This window comes from Pelodiscus sinensis, chromosome 2 (genome assembly GCF_049634645.1).
Source record: "Pelodiscus sinensis isolate JC-2024 chromosome 2, ASM4963464v1, whole genome shotgun sequence".
Taxonomy (NCBI): domain Eukaryota; kingdom Metazoa; phylum Chordata; order Testudines; family Trionychidae; genus Pelodiscus; species Pelodiscus sinensis.
The window spans coordinates 61,692,442-61,716,167 of record NC_134712.1 but is presented as its reverse complement, the minus strand read 5'-3'; the positions used below and the strand labels follow the sequence as shown (position 1 = coordinate 61,716,167).

The window sequence follows — 23,726 nt, the reverse complement described above, 5'->3', positions numbered from 1 at the left end:
GACCCCACACTCCCTCCTGCACCCCAGTCCTCTATCCCAAGCTCCTGTCTACACCCCACCCACCATCCCAGACCCCATGTCCCCTCCACAGAGGTACAAGCCTTGACCACTTACCAAAATCTTGGAGTCCTCCCCCCCCCCCCCCCATTAAAAATGATTGCCCACTCCTGGGCTAGACCAAGCTTAAGCCTCAAGTTTTGCATGGATGTACCTGCAGTTCTAAACTCACTAAACTTGTTGGTGATGAAATTGGTCCTCTCGTACCCTCCAGTTTCCTCATAAATCAGTATTTACCAGACTCTGTCCTAAACTAGATTTTCCTGCAGAATTGCCACCCATGCCCTAATGTGCAATTGTAGGATCTCAACAGGTCATCTAGTCTAGTCCTTGCAGTCAAGGCAGGACTAATTATTATCTAGACCATGCCTGACAGGTGTTTGTCTAACTTGCTCTTAAAAATCCTCAATGGTGGTGGAGATTTCACAGCCTCTGTAAGCAATCTATTCCAGCGCTTAACAACCCGGACAGAACAGTTTTTCCTAATGTCCGACCTAAATCTCCCTTGCTTCAGTTTAAGCCCATTGCTGCTTTTTCCTGTCTACAGAGTCTAAAGAGAACAATTTTTCTTCCTCCTACTTGCTAACATTTAATGGACTTGAAAATGAATTATGTCCCTCCCCTTCTTCCTGTCATCTTCTCTTCTCCATACTAAACAATCCCAGTTTTCCCAGTCTTTCCTCAAAGGTCATGTTTTCTAGACCTTGGGTAATTTTTGTTCCTCTTCCCTGGACCATCTCCAGTTTGTCCTCATCTTTCCTGAAACATGGCACCCAGAACTGAACACAATATTTCAGCTGAGACCTAGTCAGCACAGAGTTGAGCAGAATTATTATTTATCGTGTCTCGCTTACAACACCCCTTCTAGTGCAGAATTATATTTGCTCCACCCCTTCCCCCTGCCCCAACAGTAGTCCACTGTGACTCTACTTCACTTTCTGCAGTACTCCTAGCCTAGACAGTCATTTCTCATTTTGTATGTTTGCAACTGACAGTTCCTTCCTAAGTGGAGCACTTTGCATTTGGCCTTATTAAACTTCATTCTAGTTAACTCAGATCATTTCTCCAGTTTGTCCAGATAATTTTGAATTTTAATCCTCACCTTCAAAAGACTTGAAACCCCTCCCATCTTGGTATCATTTTCAAACTTGTTAAGTATATTCTCTGTCATTCTGTAAACAATTTAATAAAGATACTGAATTGAACTGAGTCCAGAACTGATCTCTGTGGGACACTGCACAGTATGCCCTTTCAGTTTGACTGAAGTCACTGATAATTACTCTTTGGGAACTGTGTTCCCAAACAGTTATGCATCCGTGTTATAGTATCTCCATCTAGTTTGTATTCCCCTAGTTTGTTTTATGAGTAAGGCATGCAAAACTGTATCAAAAGCCTTGATGAAGTCAAGATATCACCTCTACCACTTCTCCCCCATCTACAAAGTTTTACATTTTTAAAGAAAACTATTGGGTTGGTTTAATATGGTTTGTTCTTGACAAATCCATGCTATTACCTATCACCTTATATCTTCTAAGTCTCTGCACATTGATTTCTTAATATGCTCTATTATCTTTCTGAATACTGAAGCTAAGATGACTGCTCTAATTCCTCAGGTTGTCCTTTACCCACTTTTTCTAGATTGGCACTATATTTGCCCTTTTCTAGTCTCCTAGAATCTCTCCTGTCTTCCATAGATTTTTCAAAGATGATCATTAATGGTTCAGATATTTCGTTGGTCAACCACTTGAGTATTCAAAAAAATATGTAATCAGGACTTTGTGTCTGAGTAATTTTTAACTTCTTCTTTCCCTATTTTAGACTCTGATCCTACCTCCTTTTCACTGACATTCAAGATATCCAATTGCTACTAAAGTTTGTTGAAAACCGAAACAAAAGTTGTGCAGCACTTTTGCTATTTCCAAATTTTGTTGTTGTTTCCTCTCTCCAAACTTCACTGAATAAAGGGCCTGCCTTATCCTTGGTCTTCCTCTGGCCTCTGATGTATTTGTACAATATTTTCTTGTTACCCGTATTTATCTCTAGCTAGTTTAATCTCACTTTGTGCCTTTGCTTTTCTAATTTTATCTCTATATACCTGTTGTTTGTTTGTTCATCATTCGTAACTTGATTTAGTTTCCACTTATTAGTAGGATTCTTCTTTGAATTTCAGATTATTGAAGATCTGTTTAAACCAGATTGGTGTTTTGCCATACTTCCTACCTTTCCTATGCAGGGGGATAGTTTGCTCATGTGCCCTTAATGTCTCTTGAAAAACTGCAAACTCTTTTGAACTTACCTAGCAACTCCATGCATTTCTTACAGTTCTGCCACCTTGAAATGTATTTTCTTTATTTTGCTGTTTTCCCTCCTACCATTCCTTGGAATCATGAACTCTCATTTCATGATTGTTTTTACTCATGCTGCCTTCTGTAGTTAGTGCTTGTCAGTCACTCACAATGGAGTACACATAGGCTGTGTCTACATTGGCATTCCCTTTCCGGAAAAGGGATGCTAATGAGACACATCTTAATTGCAAATTGCATTTACATGGCTGCCGCTTTTTTCCGGCTTGGGGATAAGCCGGAGAAAAGCGCCAGTCTAGACGTGATTCTCCGGAAAATAAGCCCTTTTCCGGAGGATCTCTTATTCTTGAAAATAGGAAACCTTCATAGAGCTCAAAGTGTTTGGTGCCTTTGTCTCTGATAAAGGAGGATTCCAAAATAACCTTTTTCTTTCTCCTTTTATCTTTGAGTTCATTGACCCTACTTCAAGATGTAGGAAAGCTTCCTGCGGATGCAATCTCCATCCCCCACAGAAATTCAGTAGTCCTCTTTCCCCACTTTCCTGACGGCTTGGTTTGCCTTTCCCCATGAAAGTGCATTTCTTTCTTTCGTCTCACTGTTTGAATTGCACGGCAGACCCATTCAAGCAGGCAGAACAACTTTCCTTGGTATGCAACAGGTATAGTGTAAGCACTGCAAATACTTTTTAAGAACATATTTCCTACACACATCTGTAAAGATATTTGTGGATTTACTATGCATACATTGTGCAATAATATTAATGATCAGTGATTAGTTTTTCAAATGTTTCATATCCCCTTCTATGTCCTGTCATGGCAGGTGTGCCAACTGGTATTGAGATGTTCTTAGGATTAGTTACTTTCCTTCATTGTAGTTCTTTGAGATGTGTGGCCCCTATCTCTATTCTGTTACCTACCCTGCTTTGCCTCTTAACTATGACTTGTAGTGGAGAAGGAACTGGAGAAGCCCACTTCCTATACTTCTGGTTGAGAACACAAGGGGGGGGGGGAGTGCAGACCCATGCCAAAAGACCTTACTAGCAAGGTTCTTCTAGTCTCGGGTGCACTCAGTATGTATGTACAGTCCCCGAGTTAGGCAGAACCGACTTATGTTGGATCCGCAGTTACGAACAGGGCTTTTCTCGCCCCAGAGGACGGGAGCGGCGGGACGCCCAGATAGAATCATAGAATAATAGGACTGGAAGGGACCTTGAGGTCATCGAGTCCAGCCCCCTGCCCTCAAGGCAGGACCAAGCTCAGTCTACACCATCCCTGACAGATGTCTATCTAACTTGTTCTTAAATATCTCCAGAGAGGGAGATTCCACCACCTCCCTTGGCAATTTATTCCAATATTTGACCACCCTGACAGTTAGGAATTTTTTCCTAATGTCCAATCTAAACCTCCCTTGCTGCACTTTAAGCCCATTACTCCTTGTCCTGTCCTCAGAAACCAAGAGGAACAAATTTTCTCCTTCTTCCTTGTGACACCCTTTTAGATATTTGAAAACCGCTATCATGTCCCCCCTTCATCTTTTTTTTCCAAACTAAACAAGCCCAGTTCATGAAGCCTGGCTTCATAGGTCATGTTCTCTAGACCTTTAATCATTCTTGTCGCTCTTCTCTGGACCCTTTCCAATTTCTCCACATCTTTCTTGAAATGTGGCGCCCAGAACTGGACACAGTACTCCAGCTGAGGCCTAACTAGTGCAGAGTAGAGCGGCAGAATGACTTCACGAGTTTTGCTTACAACACACCTGTTGATACAACCTAGAATCATATTTGCTTTTTTTGCAACAGCATCACACTGTTGACTCATATTCAACTTGTGGTCCACTATGACTCCTAGATTCCTTTCTGCCATGCTCCTTCCTAGACAGTCGCTTCCCATCTTGTATGTATGGAACTGATTGTTCCTTCCTAAGTGGAGCACTTTGCATTTCTCTTTATTAAACCTCATCCTGTTTACCGCTGACCATTTCTCTAACTTGCTAAGGTCATTTTGAATTATGTCCCTATCCTCCAAAGAAGTTGCAACCCCACCCAGTTTGGTATCATCTGCAAACTTAATAAGCTTACTCTCTATCCCAATATCTACATCATTGATGAAGATATTGAACAGTACGGGTCCCAAAACAGAGCCTTGAGGAACTCCACTTGTTATCCCTTTCCAGCAGGATTTAGAACCGTTAACAACAACTCTCTGACTACGGTTACCCAGCCAATTATGCACCCACCTTATCGTGGCCCTATCTAAGTTATGTTTGCCTAGTTTATCAATAAGAATATCATGCGAGACCGTATCAAATGCCTTACTAAAGTCTAAGTATATGACATCCACCGTGTCTCCCTTATCCACAAGGCTCGTTATCCTATCAAAGAAAGCTATCAGATTAGTTTGGCATGACTTGTTCTTCACAAACCCATGCTGGCTATTCCCTATCACTTTATTACCTTCCACGTGTTTGCATATGATTTCCTTAATTACCTGCTCCATTATCTTCCCTGCGACAGACGTTAAACTGACCGGTCTGGAGTCCCGCTGCCCGTGTCCTCCGGGGTGAGAAGCACCCCCCCCCCCCCCACAGCAGACCAGGAAGACGCGGAGCAGAGCACGCAGGCAGTGGGACACCCGCGGCCGTCTAGGCTGTCTCGCTGCCCGCGTGCTCCACGGCTTTGCTCCGTGTCTCCCTGGTCTGCTGGGGGGAGCCCCCCCAGAAGACCAGGGAGACGCGGAGCAAAGCCGTGGAGGATGCGGGCGGGACTGCGGCGCGTCTCGGTGGTCCCGCTACCCGAGTCTCCCTGGTCTGCTGCGGGGAGGAGGGGGGGCGCAGCTAGTGCGCCCCCCTCCCCCCCCCAGCAGACCAGGCTTTTCTCGCCGATGACGCCTGGGGTAGGGCAGCTGGGGCGCTGCCGGGTTGGTCCCGCAGCGCCTCTCCTCGGCTGAAACTGACCTGAGGCTGACTACAGGAAGTCCGAGGAAGAGTTGCTCTGCCCCGGGCTTCCTGGAATCAGCCGCTGGTCAGTTTCAGCAGCGGCTGACTTGGAGACACCTGGGGTAGAGCAGCTGGGGTGCTGCCGGGTTGGTCCCCGCAGCGCTGAGGTTTGTTCTTTTTCAGAAGCTGTAAGGTGAAGTTGATGGTACTTAAGTATTTTGTGTACAAGCTGTGAGTTTGCTTCCCAATCTGTGCACTCATTATAAAAGGCCTCAAGGAAAATAAGAGTGCAGGTTACTGTCACCAGTGGAAGTAACATGCCTGGAACTAGTGGTCTCCTGGTTCCTATTATGCCACATTTCCTAAATCAAACCAAGTTTTGAGGGAGTAAAAAGAGAAAATGAAGAATCTGTGTGCATAAGTGGCAGGCCTGAGCTCCTTGTATGGAATGCTGAAGTTGAAACACCATGGTGGTACATGTGCAGCGTTACAGAATGCTGGGATTTGGCCAGACCAAAACCAAACTCTGTTCTGTAAACAAACAGGAAATGGTGTTTTGGTTTTGGATTTTTTTTCCCTAACAGTTTATAACTCAGTCTAATCTGAATTGATTTTCATGGCGACAGCAAAAGTCACTTACTTTCTGGACTGCCCCATATCAAATTTCAAAATCTTGCTGCAAATCATAAGCTTTTTTTTTTTAATAGTAGGGTCTCTTCTGTTTCTACTATACAACGTTATGTGTGCACATGGATATAAACTAAGGGTTCTAAAACATTGCCCCATCTGTAAGAGTGCTATGTTAGTTATATATATTCTCTTTGGCTACATGACATCAATGTTTCTACATTTTCAGTTTGCGTTTTCAGGAAACAATCCTCCCTCTTTTTGACCCTATAAGTGTTGGTAAAATGTTTAATTGCTTTAATGACTGCAGTTTCAGATCCTTCTGGAATGAGCCTTAAGGATATAATTAACCTCTTTACATCTTAAACTGTCTGCCTAACCTCTAGTAAAGTTTCATGAGTTGAGGGTAACTAAATTCTGTTGTCAATAAAGTTAAGCATTTGATTGATTTTTGGGAGAAGGGGAAAATTAATAGACCGTTCTCCTACTCCTTGGTTACTAGATGGGGGAAAGAGTTTTGCTGCTTTATACATACAGAAGTTGGTAGGCATGCTAAGTGACCAAAGTTCATGAAACTTCTTTGTAGACTGAACACATTGTTTTCATTGGCCCAGTAAACTGGATTCACATTTGTTACTACACCTGTAGGCTGATTCCTGTGCAGACTTCTCAAAATGAATCAATTTAGTCATTTAAAGAATTTTACTCTTTAGGATTAAAAGCCGTTCCTCCATAGTAAGTGATAGTGTTTCTCTCTCTTGATTCTTACTGGTAATGGGAGCCTCCTCTAAAATTAACAAGAAAATATGAAGTCAGATAAATTGAATCTTAACTTAAAATCCTAGTAAAAATAACAAGTTGTCCTGTGGCCTCTTAGTCTTACAAATATATAGACTAATGAAAGCTCATGATCCTATGTATTTGTTAGTCTCTAAGGTGCCACAGGAATAATTGTTTTTAAAGTTACAGACTAACATGGCTACCCCCCCCCCCCAGACTTTTTAAAATCTTTGTATACATAATGATTCCTCCGTAATATCATTAATACAGTTTTTATAGTATTCTAAATATTAATTTAACTATTTTGTAGACCTCACCATTTTTTCTAGTGTTTTAATATGTTGAACTTCTAAAGCATCCTTCATTTTATGAAGTTCATTTTGTAAACAGTGCATTAATATTCACAATTGATCAGGTTGGTGGTATTTCTGTTTTACAGTTGAGGAACCAGCTTGCAAAAAGGATGACTTAGCTCAGTCTTTAGCAAAATTGACAATAGAACCCAAATCTCCTGCTTATCAGTTCTGAGCTTTAACCACTCAAAAGATGATGCCTCCATTAATGAGCTAGACCTACATATGATACTATTCTTTCAGAATTAGAAGTTCACTAATCAAGCAGCAGTGACATATCTTCTGAATTTATAATTGCAATTTAATTATGCAGCTTTGTCCCTCCCTGTTTGTATGGGGTTGGGAGAAAAGGCAGAACATTAGAAAATTAAAGGATTCAGAATTTTCAATGTGTATTAGGTTAATTTTGTTTCCTAATTTCGTCTTGAAGTGGGAAGATAAATGGACCTTTCTAGCTTGTCCTTTGGGATCAACATTAGTGATTTGTCTGCTTTGCATATTGGTATATTTAGTACTGCTCTGCACTGAGGCTGGTGATGTTTACAATATGCCACTCTAAGATGTGGATGGGAGAAGTGAGCTTTACTCCTCAACGAGAGACTAAATGAACAAGAGCAATTCGCAAAGTTAAGTGATCTGAAATCTTGCTTGATTTTTAAAAAAAAATTCTTAGGGGATATTTATTAATTACAATAACTTGGCTGTACAGGTATTGAATATACCAAGTCAAGATTGCTAGTTTTAAAAAAATCAACCAAGGCCTTACAATATGACTACAATGTCATGTCAAGTTTAGGAATTGGATGCGGAAACCGCCTGGTTCCAAATCAAGCTAAACTTTACAGAATGGAACTTCAGTAGCTAGCCTGAAAGAAGTTTTCTGTTGGGGGGTGAGCTAGAAGCATAGCAAGAAGAATATAATTCTCATCCTTCCACAAGAGCTTTCTTGTTTCTAGACACAAGATGTGAAAGGGTTCTGATTTTTTGCTACAGCTATTGGGTTCAATTTTATGCTAAGAAACATTTTTTGCAGTTACAATAGAAGTTCTCAATTTAAGTCATCTATTGTTTGATATGCTATTACAGGGAGTTGGCAAAACTGAGTATTTCTAAAAACTTGCATTAAGGTGAATAGGTTTTTTTTTCCTTGTAGCAGCAACTTAACTATTATTGAATTTCCACAAAACTGTCTCCTTCAAATTCTTCAGTTTTATGTACTATTGCTTCAAAGTATTTGAAGTTATATGCCTGGAGTAGTCTTATTTTGTTATCAGAATTCACCCAGGCAACTTCCATTAGGTTAGCAAGAGTTGTATAGCTAGCACCTGTTGTAAATAAAGTTGTGTATAATTACTTTGCATTTATGGGTGCTGGTGGAATAACCACAGGGACTGTCTAGTGTTAGGCTCCTTTTTGATTTTGTGTTGGAGAAACTGAAAACTTTCTGCTTATGTTATAAGGAAACTAATAATTTAAAAACAGGTCTTTGGCTCAGGGCATACTTCAAAGACATGAGATCAAAAGTAATGATGAGTTAGTTGAGTGTACATCAGGCTTCCTTTAGTGTGACCATTCTTTCTCCACCTTTTGCTTAATGTTTTTGAGTTCTTTGGGCGTGTGGGAAGGGGGGGGGCTTCATTAGTATGTGTTTTACCTTTTGGACTATAGAGAACTGAAATTGTGTTTGTAAATTGGTGCCAAGAATTTTCAGAAAGGGGACTATGGGTTTAGATAAGTGAAATCCATTTGAAATAATACTCTGTTAGCAGGACGCTGGAGATGTTATGATGATTTCAGTGCCTGGTTTGTTCCATCATGTCAGGATGGCAATACGACTGGAGTTGGTAAAATCTGTTAACTTGGGAGATTTTGACTATTTTGTTCATAGGAAAAAAATGTCAAGTTAGGATATGTGCATTACTATGTGTAATGTGTAGAATTCACTTTAAGTTATTTTGCAGTGATCTTGCACAGTTCTCTTAAGCAAGGAGTCCTCAACACTTTCATACTGTGAATCAGCTCACAATAGGTGTTGACCCGTGAACCATCCTACATCCCATTTGTAATTGTATAAAATAGCTATGTCATTAGTCAGTTCTCCATTAGGGATGTAAAATGTTAACTGGTAAAAATCACCCTGCATGGGTTGTGCTTACTGGTTCCAGTTAACTGGTAACTAGTGGGGGGGCTGGAGCAGCTCCTCACTTGCTGTGGGCAGGGGGCTGCTCTAGTCCCACAGGGGGCCCACTGTGGACGTGGGCCGCTCTTGTCCGGAGCAGCCCTTGTTCATGGTGATCCCGGGTCCCCCGAAGGCAGGGGCTGCCTTGGCGCCTGGGGCAGCCTCCCTGAGGGGAGCTCAGCCCTGCTGCGGACAGGGACTGCTCTGGCAGGGGCTGGGAGCCAAGAGCTGGAAGCAGCCCCAGAGCCAGGGCAGGGGCTGGGAGCCAAGAGCTGACACTAGCCCCTCCCCCAGAACTGGGGGCAAGAGCCCCGCAGCCTGGGGATTGCTCCAGCTAGTCTGGATCCTGCTGTGTTGGTTAACAGTTTAAATGTTAGGTTGACTTAACTGATTAACCAGCATTTTACATCCTTACTTTCTATAGTCATCACCATGTGCTCAGTGCTTCAAGGACCACAATTTAGGAATTGTAATCGCTTCCAACTACTGCAAAACATACCCATGTGCTTGTTTGTTTGGGGATCATTTGTAAACCTAATTTCCTTGAATTCTTTCCACTGGCTGCCAACACAGTAATGGGAGGAATTATCAACTTGTGGTAACACACTATTTTAAATGGGTTGTGGCCCACCTAATTGAGGGGCCTGCTGTCTGTCTGTTCTTCATAGATGTTTTTTGTTTCTTCTTTTTTTTTTTTTTTTTTTTTTGCTAAACCATAATTGGATAATATCTTCAACCCATCTAAATAAGTGGGTGAATGTATGCTTGAAATGATGGCCCATGAATATAAAATTTTAGTCTATGAGAGGACAGTTTTAACCATTCTCTCATGATCTTTGGGACACAGTCAACTTGAAAATCTGAAAATTTTGTACCAATTATAAAACATCTAAGATTACTTTAAATTAGCAAAAAATGAATTTGTTTTTCAGTTTATTTTTAGTATTTTGGAAGAACTTTATATAGCTAGTTTTATTACTTCCCATTTTATATTCAATCAGTTTCTCCCTTTCAGAATAGACCTTTATAAGCAGTCAGGAGGATTGGAAAAACTTGCTTTCAAAATAAAATAGAATTTAAAGGACACTTCAACAAACTGAGCATTTCACTAGGGGAAAAATGATTAATAACAGTTGTCATATGATGTGATGTCACCATATTGGTCTTAGGATATATGAGAAACAAAGTGAGGTGAAGTAATAACTTTTATTGGACCAAAATTGTTGGTGGGCAAGAGAAGCTTTCAAGCTACACAGAGCTCTTCGGGTCTGGGAAAGGGACTCAGTGTCACAGCTCAATAGACGATTGTACAGAGAGTTTAGGGGGCCATTCACGATGAAGGACTCTGGGAACACAGTTTTTTGTTCAAAAACTATTAATGTAGCTGCTGCAGGATATGGTGGGAATGAGTGGAAACCACAGCCATGGCAATGAGTCCCTAACTTTACTAAGTTACAAGATTAATTATTACCCTACCCATCTGTAAAACAGTTTACAATACTTCGTCCTTCTCTACATTGTTCAAAGAAAACGTGGCAACTCTTCAGAATTGATCTGAAACTTAACTGTTTTGGCTTTTCCCTATATTGTAAAAGAGACCTCTGGAAAAAAAAATGGTCGGTGGTGGATAAAATCTGTTGTCACTATGGATCTGGAAATGTTAGCTATGGTAAGTATTTGGCATCTTACCTCTATAGTATCTTGTAACTGAATGGTACCGAATACAACTGTTTTGCCTGGATGCATAGGTAGTATCAAACCCACTCCTGCCCCCAAAAGATCTTGCAGTTAAAGTTAGGCATGGGATGGTGGTTTAGGAGCAGAATAGCATAGCTCCAGTCAGAGAGGATTATTTGAGGAGATGGGTTGAATAGAGGGATTTAAAAAAGAAAGAATGGTCTTGATGAATGACTGAGGCTATTCCCCATATTCCAGCAGTGGTGCATCTCTACTAGTAATTGATGAAGACTTCATGACTGGGTGCACTTGTGTTAAAATCAAAAGGTGTGATTGCATCTCATGTAAGCATTCCCCTGGTAGGTTTAATCTAACTAATGTCGCTAAAAATAGGAATGAAGATGAGAAGATGTTGATCATTACTTATTACTAGTGCATGTATCAATGGTTCTGGTTGCAGCCCACACCACAGGATCTACACCACTATTTTTAGCCTCCTAGAAGGATTATAGCTACATGCAAATACCTACATTAGCTCCAAGCTCACCTTCAATTGTGCATTGACAATCACGTAGTTCTGAGTTCTGTTTCCTCTACCTCTTCTTTCCAACTTTGCAGCTAGACTACTGATGTTGTTTTTGTTAGTATTGACCAGACCAAGTCATGTTCCAGATTCAGGGGGGCAGCATAAAAGAAGACCTGATGCTAAAAGTGGTGAAAAGGCAGAGCAATCAGGTGGGTGAAAGTTTTAGGAAGTACATGTGGAGTGAGAGGGGAAATAAAAGCAAAGGGAGAGCACAAATATTTAGGGGGGGAAAGTCTTCTAGGTGCTAGTTCTGATAGGTAGAGATTAGGAGCATGAATTCATTAAAAGACAGGAAGCTAATGAAGGGATTCCAAGTGGTGGAAATGGCATATATTGCATGTAGAAACTTCATCTCCTTGGTGACCTTGCTTGCCATTGAGCTTGACTCTACTAACAACCTCCAGGCCCAGTCAATTTCACAGTCGTAGTATTTTTAAAATAGTAAATGTCATGACTTCAGATATTTAAATCAAATTTCACAATGTTGTAACTATAGGGGTCCTGCTTGAGAAGGGAATTGTGGGTGGGTGGGGAAACTGCATAGCTATGGGAGGAGGAGGTCATAGTATTGTCACCCTTACTTCTGCCCTGCCTTCAGAGCTAGGGGGCTGGAGAGCGGAAGCTGCTGGTTGGGCATCCAGCCCTTGAGGTGGTGTCACCACCACAGCAGTGCAGAGGTAAGGATGGTATCATATAGCATTAACACTTTTACTTCTGTGCTGTTGCTGGTAGGGTGCTGCCTTCAGAGCTGAACTCCTGGCCAGTGCTGACATACTCTCTAGTCTCTCAGCTCTGATGACAGTGTAGAAGTAAGGGTGGCAACAGTGCCACTCTCCCTGTTTGGGTCAGGGACCCCAGTTTGAGAAACTCTGGTCATCTCCATGAAATAGGATAAAAATATACAGAGGACCATATTTCATGTAGTAGATCAGATTTCATGGTCTGTGATGTTTTTTCATGTCTGTGAATTTGGTAGGGCCTTATCTATGGTACTACACAGAACTCTGTTTTCCAGATGCATTGCTGCTATCTCCTGTTGTCTAAGCTCTTTCCCAAGGGTTAGGAATTTTTTGCGGTTAAGGGTCCACTGACCCTCAGAAAAATCAGTTGGGAGCCTCATGCAAGTGAGAAGTGTCCCCTTCTCCCCCCCCCCCCCAAATCCCTTGTGGATGTGGCCCCTGACTGAGCAGGAAACTTAAAGAGCCTTTCATCTCACTCATGCAGTTTGGGGTGCCAGAGTTCCCCTTGCACTCCAGTGCTTGTGGTGGCTTCCCCCCAGGGCTGGATTAACTCTTTTGGGGGCCTGGAGCTAGTAGAATTTTGTGATCTCCCCCTAGGCTCTGGGGTGGGGCCAGAAATGAAGGGTTCAGTGGGTAGGTGTGCAGTTTAGACAGGAGTAAGGGTGTGATGTCTGGGTAGGGGTGAGGGTGCACGAGTATGGTGGGGATAGGTCTGGGCCAGAGGTGGCAGGGAATGAGGCTGCCTACATGGTGCAGCTGCTGGGGGGAGAGGGGGGAAAGAGTGCATATGGCTCCATGCCACCATGTGTGGTCAGGCACTACCCCAGACACTTCTGGCAAATGGGAGTGACATAGAAGCCTGCAGGCAGCTCAGGTGCAGTGTCTTCCTGCGCTGCTGTTCCTGATGCAGAGCTGCTTCCTCCCTGCACCAGGCAGAGCCCACTGGCCAGATGCTGACTCTGACTTGCCTTTGTGTGGCCCATAAGGCTTGGGCACTCCCTCTCACCAGCAGTGGGGAGTGGCTGTGCCCCCAACCCCCCCAAAGTGACTGGAACATGAACACCAACTTGCCCTCCTGCATGGGTGGAGAGAGCCCCAAGCCTCACAGACTGGAGGTTCCCCAACCCTGCTCTTGCTCCTACTGCTTCCTCTTTAAAAAGAGGCATTAATTCATGCCCTGGGATGCTGTCTGTACCTTTCTGAAGAGAATCAGCTTACCTATTTAGGTGGAGGAGGTAAAACTTAATAGAATTACACTTTTTATTGAGGAAAAATATTCAGCAGTAATTTGCTTATATTGAAAAGTTTGGATCTGTATCAGATTGTCCCACAACTTGGGGGTGGTATTGGGAACAGTTCAATTTTTGTAGCTGAGAAACTAATTGGACATTTCTTCTCATGTTACCTACTATGATTAACAGCTGAGATTTTGGAAGTGTAAATAAAATGGTGCTTCCAGAGATGTGTTTCGTAGATTTTGAAGATGCTCCTAGAGTGTAAAAGTGCACCTGATGCAAATTAAAATAGGGGGTTTTCAGCTGTCAGAGTAAATAGGATTTTTAAAGAAAATGCTAGTGTTGATATCTGACAAAGTTACCTGAATCGTGTCACGTACTCTGCTGCTCTTACTGGAGAGCTGAGAAGCTCACTATCTCAAGAGGCTCCTCTGCCAGGAAACTGACACTCATCTGCTATCACTACTTACGTATAGTTTACCTTGTTTCAATCCTTGTTCGAGCAACAGAAAAATTGTCTCCTCCTTAATTCCCCTCTTCCTCTTCCTCCCTCCCCACACTAACCCTCATTGGATTAATTCTGCATCCTGTCCATCCTGCCACTTTACATAACAGGTCTCATTTGAGCCATCCATCTTTTCTGAGCAGCAGAAAATTAGTTTGGATCTAAATGTGTAAACATTCATAGAGCACAAGCTTCTTTATTTTTAATTTATTAAATCTTTTAAGTGTCAAATGTTTGTTTGCAAATTATAAATAAATATCAACTCCAAGGGTGAGACGCATATTTATGTGAAATTTGTTCATTATGGTTGGGGTTTAATTGTATGGAAAATCATTTTATTATCAATGGTAATCTGCGTGGCAAGATTTTTTTTTTAAGTTGAATGTTTAAAATCTTTGAAGACTTGGGAATCTCCACATTTGCTCTAATAAGCAAGATTTTTAGCAATGTCCTATATGGTGATATTGCATGTTAATGACATTGATTAACTGTCAAGCAGTGGGAATTGATGAGAAAATGTCCATAGTAAAATTAAATGGCATTACTGAAGACAGTACTGCTGGTTAGGGAGGTGACTAGACCCAGTCGTCTGTTGTAGGAGTATTAATGTGAGCTCCAGGTTTTTTTTTTCACATGATTAAAACGGGCCATCTGTTCTTTGTTAAATGTTTACAAAAACAGCTTTTCTCTAAAAGATTTAAGGAGATGTGGGTCTAGTAAACACTGCAATATTTCTGAGCACCTTTTTCACCTTATTTCAAATAGTACCAAAAATAATTTTGCCTGCATATCAAGTAGGATTAATACCTATTTGTATTTAATCTTTACTGGTTTCTTTCCTGTGGAAGATTAAATTCTGTACCAAGTTGCTAAATTATGGCCTAATTTATTACTAAAAGCTGTAGGAAAAAAATTTATGTTCTGAAGTGTGCAGGTAAGTTTTCAACCTTTCTGTAAAAAGTATATAGTAAATATCGTTTTATGGGGGTTTTTTGTAAATAAAAACCAGGGTTTTGTCACTGAAAATTGTGACCCTGTAACTAAAGTTAATCCAATATAGATTTAAAGATGAAGAACTATTTGAAATATATCCCCATGATAGGTTTAAGCCAATATTTACTGGCAAGAACCTCTCCTACCTTCTTCCCTTTCTTAACCCTGTTTAAAAAGAAAATTCAGACAACTGTTCTAGGATGAAGAAATGCCTCCTTTATGCCGCTTCTGATCTCTCTTCCTCCTCCTAGATTTGTGCTGCTCCTACACAGCTTCACACTAGGGAGCAATGTGGGGCTGTCAGTCAGGGATATGCAGTTTAAGAATGGTGCAACAATATTCACACAATGCACAGCAAATTATACAATCACACCCACTTTTAAAAAGTATAATGCTAAAAATTAAAGACCATATCGATATAGTAAAATTCTAAACTAAAAAAATTGCAAACTAGGATGAGAAAGTAATACAAAACAAAAACTAATTAGAGCAGACTTGAACGGTTTCACTAATGTATGCTTTTTATATATGTGAATGAAAAATTTCTAGCAATACAGAAATATTTAAATATATATGATACCTTTTGGTTGTACATGCCTATTTTTAATTTTCATCCTGTTAATTTCTCCTATTCACAGTAATTCACTACTACGGTTTTGAGAGGTTAAGAAATGAATGAGATGGGGAACATTTTTTTAAATGTAACGTCTTGATACGAGGCAGAAAAGTTAAGTGATAGCGTGGAAATGAATAAAATTGTTATTGCAAGGGGAATGTTGGAGAGAATGTGAATCTTAACATCAGATTTCCTGTTTTGTATTGGCCTGTTCTAAATCTTGCCATTTCTAGATAGTGTTTGAATCTTTGAAAAAAGTCACGCAGGGGATGGAGTGGCAAGGTAAGGCAGGAGTACATTTGTACTAAAAATGTCATTAACGTATACGTGTACACAAATAAAATAACATTAGTTTTTAAACCAGTGGCTCATTCCTGTGGATTTTGCTTAAAATTATATCCTCAGTCTTGTTGCTTATTGAGCAGATACATAGAACTGAAAACACTTTATTGAAACTGTCTTGTCAAGCTGCTGTGCGTTTAAAAAAAATCCTTGTCATTTTAAAAGAAAAACTCAATTTTAATTTGGCCCAAAAGTTAGATCTTTTAAACAAGATTTTGCAAAATTTAAGATCAATAGACATGACTGTTTAAAATTCCAGTACACAATATTTTCCGACAAACGTTACTCATCCGTGTTGCAGCCAAAACTGGAAGCTCTGCATATCTACAAATGAAACAGATTTTAATTGTGCAGCACTGTTGCCTGCTTTACACTTGTGTTTACAATGCTGTAATTTGCTGTGCTTGAGACAGGGTGTGTTTTTTCACACCCTTGAGCCAGAAAGTTATAGTGCTGTAAAGTGCCAGTGTAGACTTAAACTAAGTGCAGTGCTAAAAGCAATCAAGAAGCATAAATAACTTCAGATAAACATAACAAGGATGTTTCAAGGACGTGAACAATTGTAGTACTATCCAGAAAACTAATCTACTATCTAAAGTGATTTTTTTTTTTAAAAGAAAGTCTCTGTGATGATATCCGAAAGCAGCTACCTGGAAGGTAGCCTAGGAGGCATGTTCACCACCCCAAGTTCCTGGGAAAATGGAAGGTAATGGGATTCCGACCAGATTGCAAATTAAATGAACAATGAAGAGGAAAATTTCAACTACTCATATACCTTACAGGGTTATAAATTCACTATTTTCATTCAGGGAAAGGATCTGTATGTCACTGTGGATAGCTGAGTGAATACCTTGGCTCAATGTACAGCTGCAGTTAAACAAGGTTTTAGGGATATATATGGGAACTATTATAATACTTTTGTGTAAGTTGACGGGATGTAGTCAGACTTTGTATTTGGAGTGAAGAAATGGTTGCTCATTTTTTTAAAGGCAAAATTGGAAGGTTCTTTGATAAGAGTGGAATTATTCCTTTGTAAAATGCTTTAAGCACTATGTAAGAATTTACAGAGAGGAGATGAATAAAATGGAATGTTAAAATTGAGGGGGGACATGATAGCAGTTTTCAGGTATCTAAAAGGGCGTCATAAGGAAGAGGGAGAAAACTTGATCATCTTGGCTTCTGAGGATAGAACAAGAAGCAATGGGCTTAAACTGCAGCAGGGTTGGACATTAGGAAAAAGTTCCTAATGGTCAGGGTAGTCAAACACTGGAATAAATTGCCCAGGGAGGTTGTGGAATCCCCATCTCTGGAGATATTTAAGAGTAGGTTAGATAAATGTCTGTCAGGGATGGTCTAGACAGTATTTGGTCCTGCCATGAGGGCAGGGGACTGGACGCGATGACCTCTCGAGGTCCCTTCCAGTCCTAGTATTATATGGTTCTATGAATAGTAAAACAGCTGTGGACCGGCTGGCTAGGTAGCAGTTCAGCAGAAAAGGACCTGGGAATTACAGTGGATGAGAAGCTGGATATGAATCAACAGTGTTCCCTAGTATCCAAGAAGGCTAATGGCATATTAGGATACATTAGGAGGAGCATTGCCAGCAGGTCTAGAGAAGTTATTCTCCTTTATTTGGCACCAGTAAGGCCACATCTGAAATATTGGATCCAGCGGAGGGCGACCAAAATGATTAGGGACCTGGAGCACATGACGTATGAGGAGAGGCTGAGGTATTTGGGCTTATTTAGTCTGTAGAAGAGACAAGTATGGGGGGATTTGATAGCAGCCTTCAACTTCCTGAAGGGAGGTTCCAGAGAGGATGGAGAGGGGCTGTTATTGGTAATGATGGATGGCAGAACAAGGAGAAATAGTCTCAGGTTACAGTGGGGGAGGACTAGGTTGGATATTAGTAAAAACTATTTCACTAGGAGGGGGTAGTAAAGTACCGGAATGGGTTACCTAGGGAGGGGGTGGAATCTCCATCCCTAGAGGTTTTTAAGTCTCAGCTTGACAGAGCCCTGGCTGGGATGATTAATTTAGGGTCAGTCCTACTTTGGGCAGGGGGCCTGACTCAGTAACCTTCTGAAGTCTCTTCCAGCCCTATGATTCTAAAAAGATATTTTTGAAGAGAAATTGGCTTCCATCCTGAAGCATGAGATTTAATCTCTCTCAGGGATTTAGGAGGAGACTTAATGTACAGGCACAACTGTCTAACTTCTGGTGGTTTTCACCTTCTTCAGAAGTATCTGTTTCTACTGGCAGATATAGGATTAGATGGACCGCATGTATGATCCAGTGTGGCAATTCCTACATGAGATCTTGGACCCTGCTTTGGGATACCGTGTTTTTATATTCTCCAATATTAGTAAGGTGTCTGATACATTGGAAATATCTCTGCCTTCCCCACTGTTTCCTTGAAAGAGTGAGGTTTTTTAATATCTCCCATCTCTCCATCATCCTTTTTCTTTGCTGTAGCAGAAAATCCTCCTTCCTTATAGCTATTGCAATAGTGCCTACAGTCTGAACTGAGATCTGTGGCTCCTTTGCTGCAAATGGTTGAGCTTACAATCTAATAGAGGCATAGAAAGATTAAGTGAATGGTCCATGGTCACACACCAAGTCATTCTTAGCTAGGAATAAAACCTAGGTCTTGTGTTTCCCAGTCCAGTTTATCTTTTCTCCATCCATCTCCTTGGTTCCTGTGCTATCCCAGGCTTTCCCAAGCAACAGTAAAGTAAAAGTGGTATTTTTGATAGTCTCACTGCAGTTACTTTGGAAATCTGTGAACTGCAAATCAGGGATCTTATCCATGCGAAGAATTGTCAACACTTCTACCGTTGTTTGGCGTAGCATTAGTATAGCTCCATTGATAGAAGTTTTGTATATATTATGGGTCCTTACTGCTAAGCATCTATTATGTGGGTAAAAATGCTTCCCCCAGCCTCTACTGGTGTTTCTGCTGTCACAACCACTGGTAAACTTGCTGTAGTGCAAGGTCAATAACAGGGTAAGTGATGAATATTCTGTGTACACATATTGCTACTAGCATAGAACTACTTGGATTTACATTCAGCAGCTTATACTAACAACCACAAGGAATTTAAAGCCTGAAATAAAACTTGGATGACAAAATAACTTGTCTGTATTGGGGGGGGGGGGGGGGGGGAAATTGACATGCTATCCATAATTTGGATCCCTAACAAAAGTGTAACATACTATAGGTTCACATACATTTGTTATATTAGATCCTGGTTGGTAATAAACATAATATCCCAATGTGTTTATACACTGGACAGTTTGCACCTTTATGAATATGTAAGTGGTAGACCAGGTTGGAATTGGAGTCAGTTGCAACTCTAAAACACCCAACACCTGATGAAGAACAGAAAAAGGATATTAGTGACATTATGTACAATTATATAAGGCTACTTGTCTCCCCAAAGTATCCACCTCACTGCTTACCTTCCCGTGCTGTTCCATGGCTCAGTGATCAGTCTTCCGAAAAGCCGAACTCAGGAAAAGCCTGGTGTAGAGCTCTCTTCCGTCAATAATAAGGCCCGTCATCTCAAGCCTTCATCTTCAGGGCTGACCAAAAAAGAAGAAAACAATTCCGTGAAACAAAACAAGAAGAAATAGGGAAGAAATTGCTTCTGCATCACCAACACAGGCTATCTCTGGTCCGTGCTCCAATTACTGCCTACGCATTGGCTTTCATCTTCCAAATCATCAGTGAGGTTTCTTCCAGGGCCTTTGTTCTATACCCTCTACCAAGTGTAGGAAGTAACCAGAAATGGGTGGCATAGGACAGAACAGGATTCTGTGTTGAAGGAGAGCAGAATGGAAGCTGAGATTGGGGTCACCAATAGGGTTGCCAGATGGTTTAAAAAAAAATACCGGACAAAAATTTGATAAAAATTAGTTGGGAGGTGGGAAAAAAAAAAAAGCGCTGGGAAGTAACCAGGGAGACATGGGGGTGGGAGATTTGGGAGGTCAGGACGAAATGCAATCATGGTCCCTTTAATTGCCACGTGTCCCAAGTGGGCTTCTGCTGGGCATCAAGCCAGGCCTGAGAAAAGTAGAAAGACTTCTTTAATTAGAAAATACTGGACATGTATATGTCAGTTATTGTCTCAATTTGTTTACTGGACACACAGTCAAAATACCGGACTGTCCAGTAAAATACCGGACTGTCCAGTTCAATACTGGACACCTGGCAACCCTAGTCACCAGCACCTTATGTGCCAACTTGTAATGTCACTCAAATTTGGCCTGGGTGCCCTTCCTTACACTATCAGTAAAGGGGCTCTGTTATGCCACCCAGCTTATGCTGCTGCCACCCCTGATTCAGCTCCTCAGCCTCTCAAAATATATTAAGTTTTCATATATTAACACCCCACCACCACCACCACCACCACCCCCCCCCCCCCCCCAAACCAACAACCTTGGTTGGCTGTATGAGGCCAATGGCTGTCTTATACTTTTCCTTTTCAGTCGAAATAAAGTTTGGGTTTTTTTTACTGTATGAACTGTGGATTTATCTTTTATACAGAGTTTTTAGTCATAAATAATTTTATACTCGTGACATCCAGTACTTTATAGATGATCTGCCACAGCCGTAACAGCATAACAATGCTTATAATTACTGATTGTACGATACTTGTTAGAAATGTTACCAGTCAACTTTACCCTCTGTTTTCTCTTGTCTCCCTCCATGACTTCAGTTCCAAAGTAGAGAGAACTTTAAATTTTATGGACCGTGTGTGTGTGTGTGTGTGTGTGTGTGTGTGTGTGTGTGTGTGTAATCATGCTATACTAATTTAATGCTTGTTTGTATTTCTTAGCATTCTCCATCGGAGCCCTTTGTAGAGAAACCAGTGCCGGATATGACTCAGGTTAGTGGACTGAATACCCAGCTAGTGAAAAATGATGATTACCTGCCATCTATTGAACAGCAGCCTCAGCAAAAGAAGAAGAAAAAGAAAAACAATCACATTCTTGCAGAGGGTCCCAGTAAAGGTTTTGGTAAGGAAGATTTTTCTGGTAGTCTTGACAGCCAGGATCCAACCAGGAACTCATTGGATTGCTCCCAAGAAGAGAAAAAGAAAAAGAAAAAGCCCAAGTCAAAAAAGGAGCCGAAGGATCCTAAAGAACCCAAGGAAAAGAAGGAGCCTAAGGAACCCAAGCCTCCCAAAACCCCCAAGATCCCCAAAGAGCCAAAGGAAAAGAAAGCAAAGAATACCACATCAAAACCCAAGACCAGCAAAAAGACAAGGTAGGTCAGGAAATAAGATTTAAAAAAAAAAAGTCATACAAAAAAACAGAAGCATTTTGTTGGCTAGGCATTGTACCAATTTTAACTATTTTTCTTTTTTGAAAATGAGGGGGGGAAAACGAGGGAGGGAAAAACCCACCCAGCCTCAAGTGAAATAGTTCTCTTGTACCAAATACTAGGAAACAGGATTAGAGAGGCTACAATTTTTGTATCAGTATAACTATTTCCACTTGGCATTGTGATTCTTTTTACGGTCAGGGTTAAAATTTTACTAGGCAATAGGGGAGAGATCAAATTGCAGTACTTTACACGGTCATTCTGAAGCAAACCCCCCACCAACTATCATGAGTACAAATTTTCACTGAAAAAACTGAGGGGGGAGGGGGAAAGACATTAAAACTGATTTTTTTCATTTGTAGCTAAAATTTCTTACAACTGTTCTGAACCTGTTCCAAACATCTGAATCTGTTTTTCAAGATGTGGCTAATGTTAGAAAATATATAACTTCCAGATGGAAGCACAGCCAGACCTGGTTAATCCAAATCAGTTTGCAGAATCCATTTATACTAAGATTAAAAAAATGTTGATTAACAAATCTGATTTGCATGTCTTCTGCAAGGCTGGTTACTGTTTAATTCTTTCTGATACCGAGATATGGATAAAGGAAGCTCAGATAATACGGGACTTCTAGTAATAATGAAAGGTTCTTTGGATGGATAGCCTAACTAATATTTATTGAAGAATCTGTATAAACTGGCAGGGTAAAATAAATGTTGTTTTGTAAAGGCTTTATTACCTTTCCAGTATAGTACAATGGAGCCTACTTAAAATATTACAAAAAATATCTGATCCAGCTTGCCAAAATGAATTGATAGGTTTATATATACAGTTGTTTGAATTTTCAGTTGCGTGTTATTGAATCTTAGTACTGGACTGAATAGCTTGCTCACTGTATCTGTTTGTAACCAGAGTACGATGTCAGTTAAATGAAAAGGTTAATTGTTTATAAGGAGACAGGATATTTTGTGAGGGGCACAAAATATTCATAGTACTTGTTTTTTGTGAGCTTCTTTTAAAAGGCCACAAAAGGAGGGGACTTTTATATTATCTAACTCAGGCCTGGGCTGCCTGTGGATTCAGCCTCCCTGCCTGCTCTCTGGCAGACTCCCTGCCTGCTTTCCCTCCTCCCACACACGGCTGAAAGAAGCTGCCATTGTGGGGATCTATTTGAACAGCTGTGAGCCTGGAAGAGGGAGAGAGGCTTCATGTACTGCCCTCGCCCCCAGCACAATCCCATTGGCCAGTTTCTGGTCAGTGGGAGCTGCCTGTCAACAGGCAGCTTGTGAAGCACCCTCCCCTCAGGCTCACAGCTGTTCAAAAACTACTTGGCCCCTGCAGCCAGTGCAGGGGTAGAACAGGCAGTCTGCTTGAGAAGGCTGCTGGCTGGGAGTCAAGCAGGTAAGTCTCCCAGCCGGAGCCTGCCACTGGCTCCTCAACCCTTTGCTCCCCTACCCCACATAACCCAAACCCTCTGCCCCCCCACCTATATCCCCTCCCAGATCCTGCACCCCAATCCTTTGCCCTAGGTCATAACCCAAACTTGTCCTCCTCTATGTCACAGCCCAAACTCTTCTACCTCATCCTGCACCCTAGTCCCCTTCCCCAAGTCACAACCCCCTCTTCCCCAAGGTCACAAGCCAAACTCCTGCACCCTAGTCCTCTAACCCAGTGTTTCTCAAACTTTTTTTATAAAGTGCCCCTTCCCCCCCCCCCCCCCCCCCCCCAAAAAAGGTAAAAAGTATCCCCAGTACCTACAGTTTTCGGACACACAATTTTTCTACCATTGCAACACATTTGTTTATACAACTTAATCGTAGCTGGGTGAACGATGAAATTTTTGGGAGTAAAAAAGTACAAAAATAATAAAATGCTGTAAAACTTAAAACAAAAATTCAGTTTTCTCCAAATTTCAGTTGTTGACATACACCCCAGACTTCTCTTGAATACCCCTAAGGGTACTCGTACCCCTAAGGGTACTCATACCACTGGTTGAGAAACACTGCTCTAACCCAGGTGACATCTGTCTCCTTCACCCAAACTCCCTCCCAGACCCCACACTCTCTCCTGCACCCCAGTCCCTTACTTCAAACTCCCTTCTGTACCCAACCTACACCCCAGACTCCACACTTTATTCGTTAATAGGGAACTGTGTGGCCCTTGACCCCTTCCCATATTCTTGGAGTAGCCCTCATCAAAATTATTGACCATTCTGATCCAACCCAAATTCTCAATGTAACACGCGTTTCACAGTAATTTCTACATCAAGAACTTAGATATGAAATTTATTCAAAAAACACTTTTTACTACAGACCTTTTCAGCTAGGTGCTATGACTGTACTAATGCTTAACAAACCAAGATCAGAAATAATTTGCTTCCAAAATAGATGTAGTTTCCTATGCATTGGGATTGACAATCAGACCTCAATTTGAGGCACCGCATAATCTAGGCTGATAAGTCTGTGCAGGT

General features: G+C 41.3%; 1 protein-coding gene across 9 annotated transcripts in view; it reads left to right on the top strand.

Annotated features, from left to right (window-relative positions):
• Nucleotides 1–23,726, top strand: part of CHD7 (chromodomain helicase DNA binding protein 7) — a 200,920-nt gene that overhangs the window by 105,719 nt on the left and 71,475 nt on the right. For all 9 annotated transcript variants that reach the window (XM_075920643.1, XM_075920645.1, XM_075920648.1 and 6 more), the window contains one exon: nt 20,769–21,199. In XM_075920643.1, the coding sequence (XP_075776758.1) occupies nt 20,769–21,199 (431 nt within the window). The remainder of the gene's footprint in view (nt 1–20,768; nt 21,200–23,726) is intronic.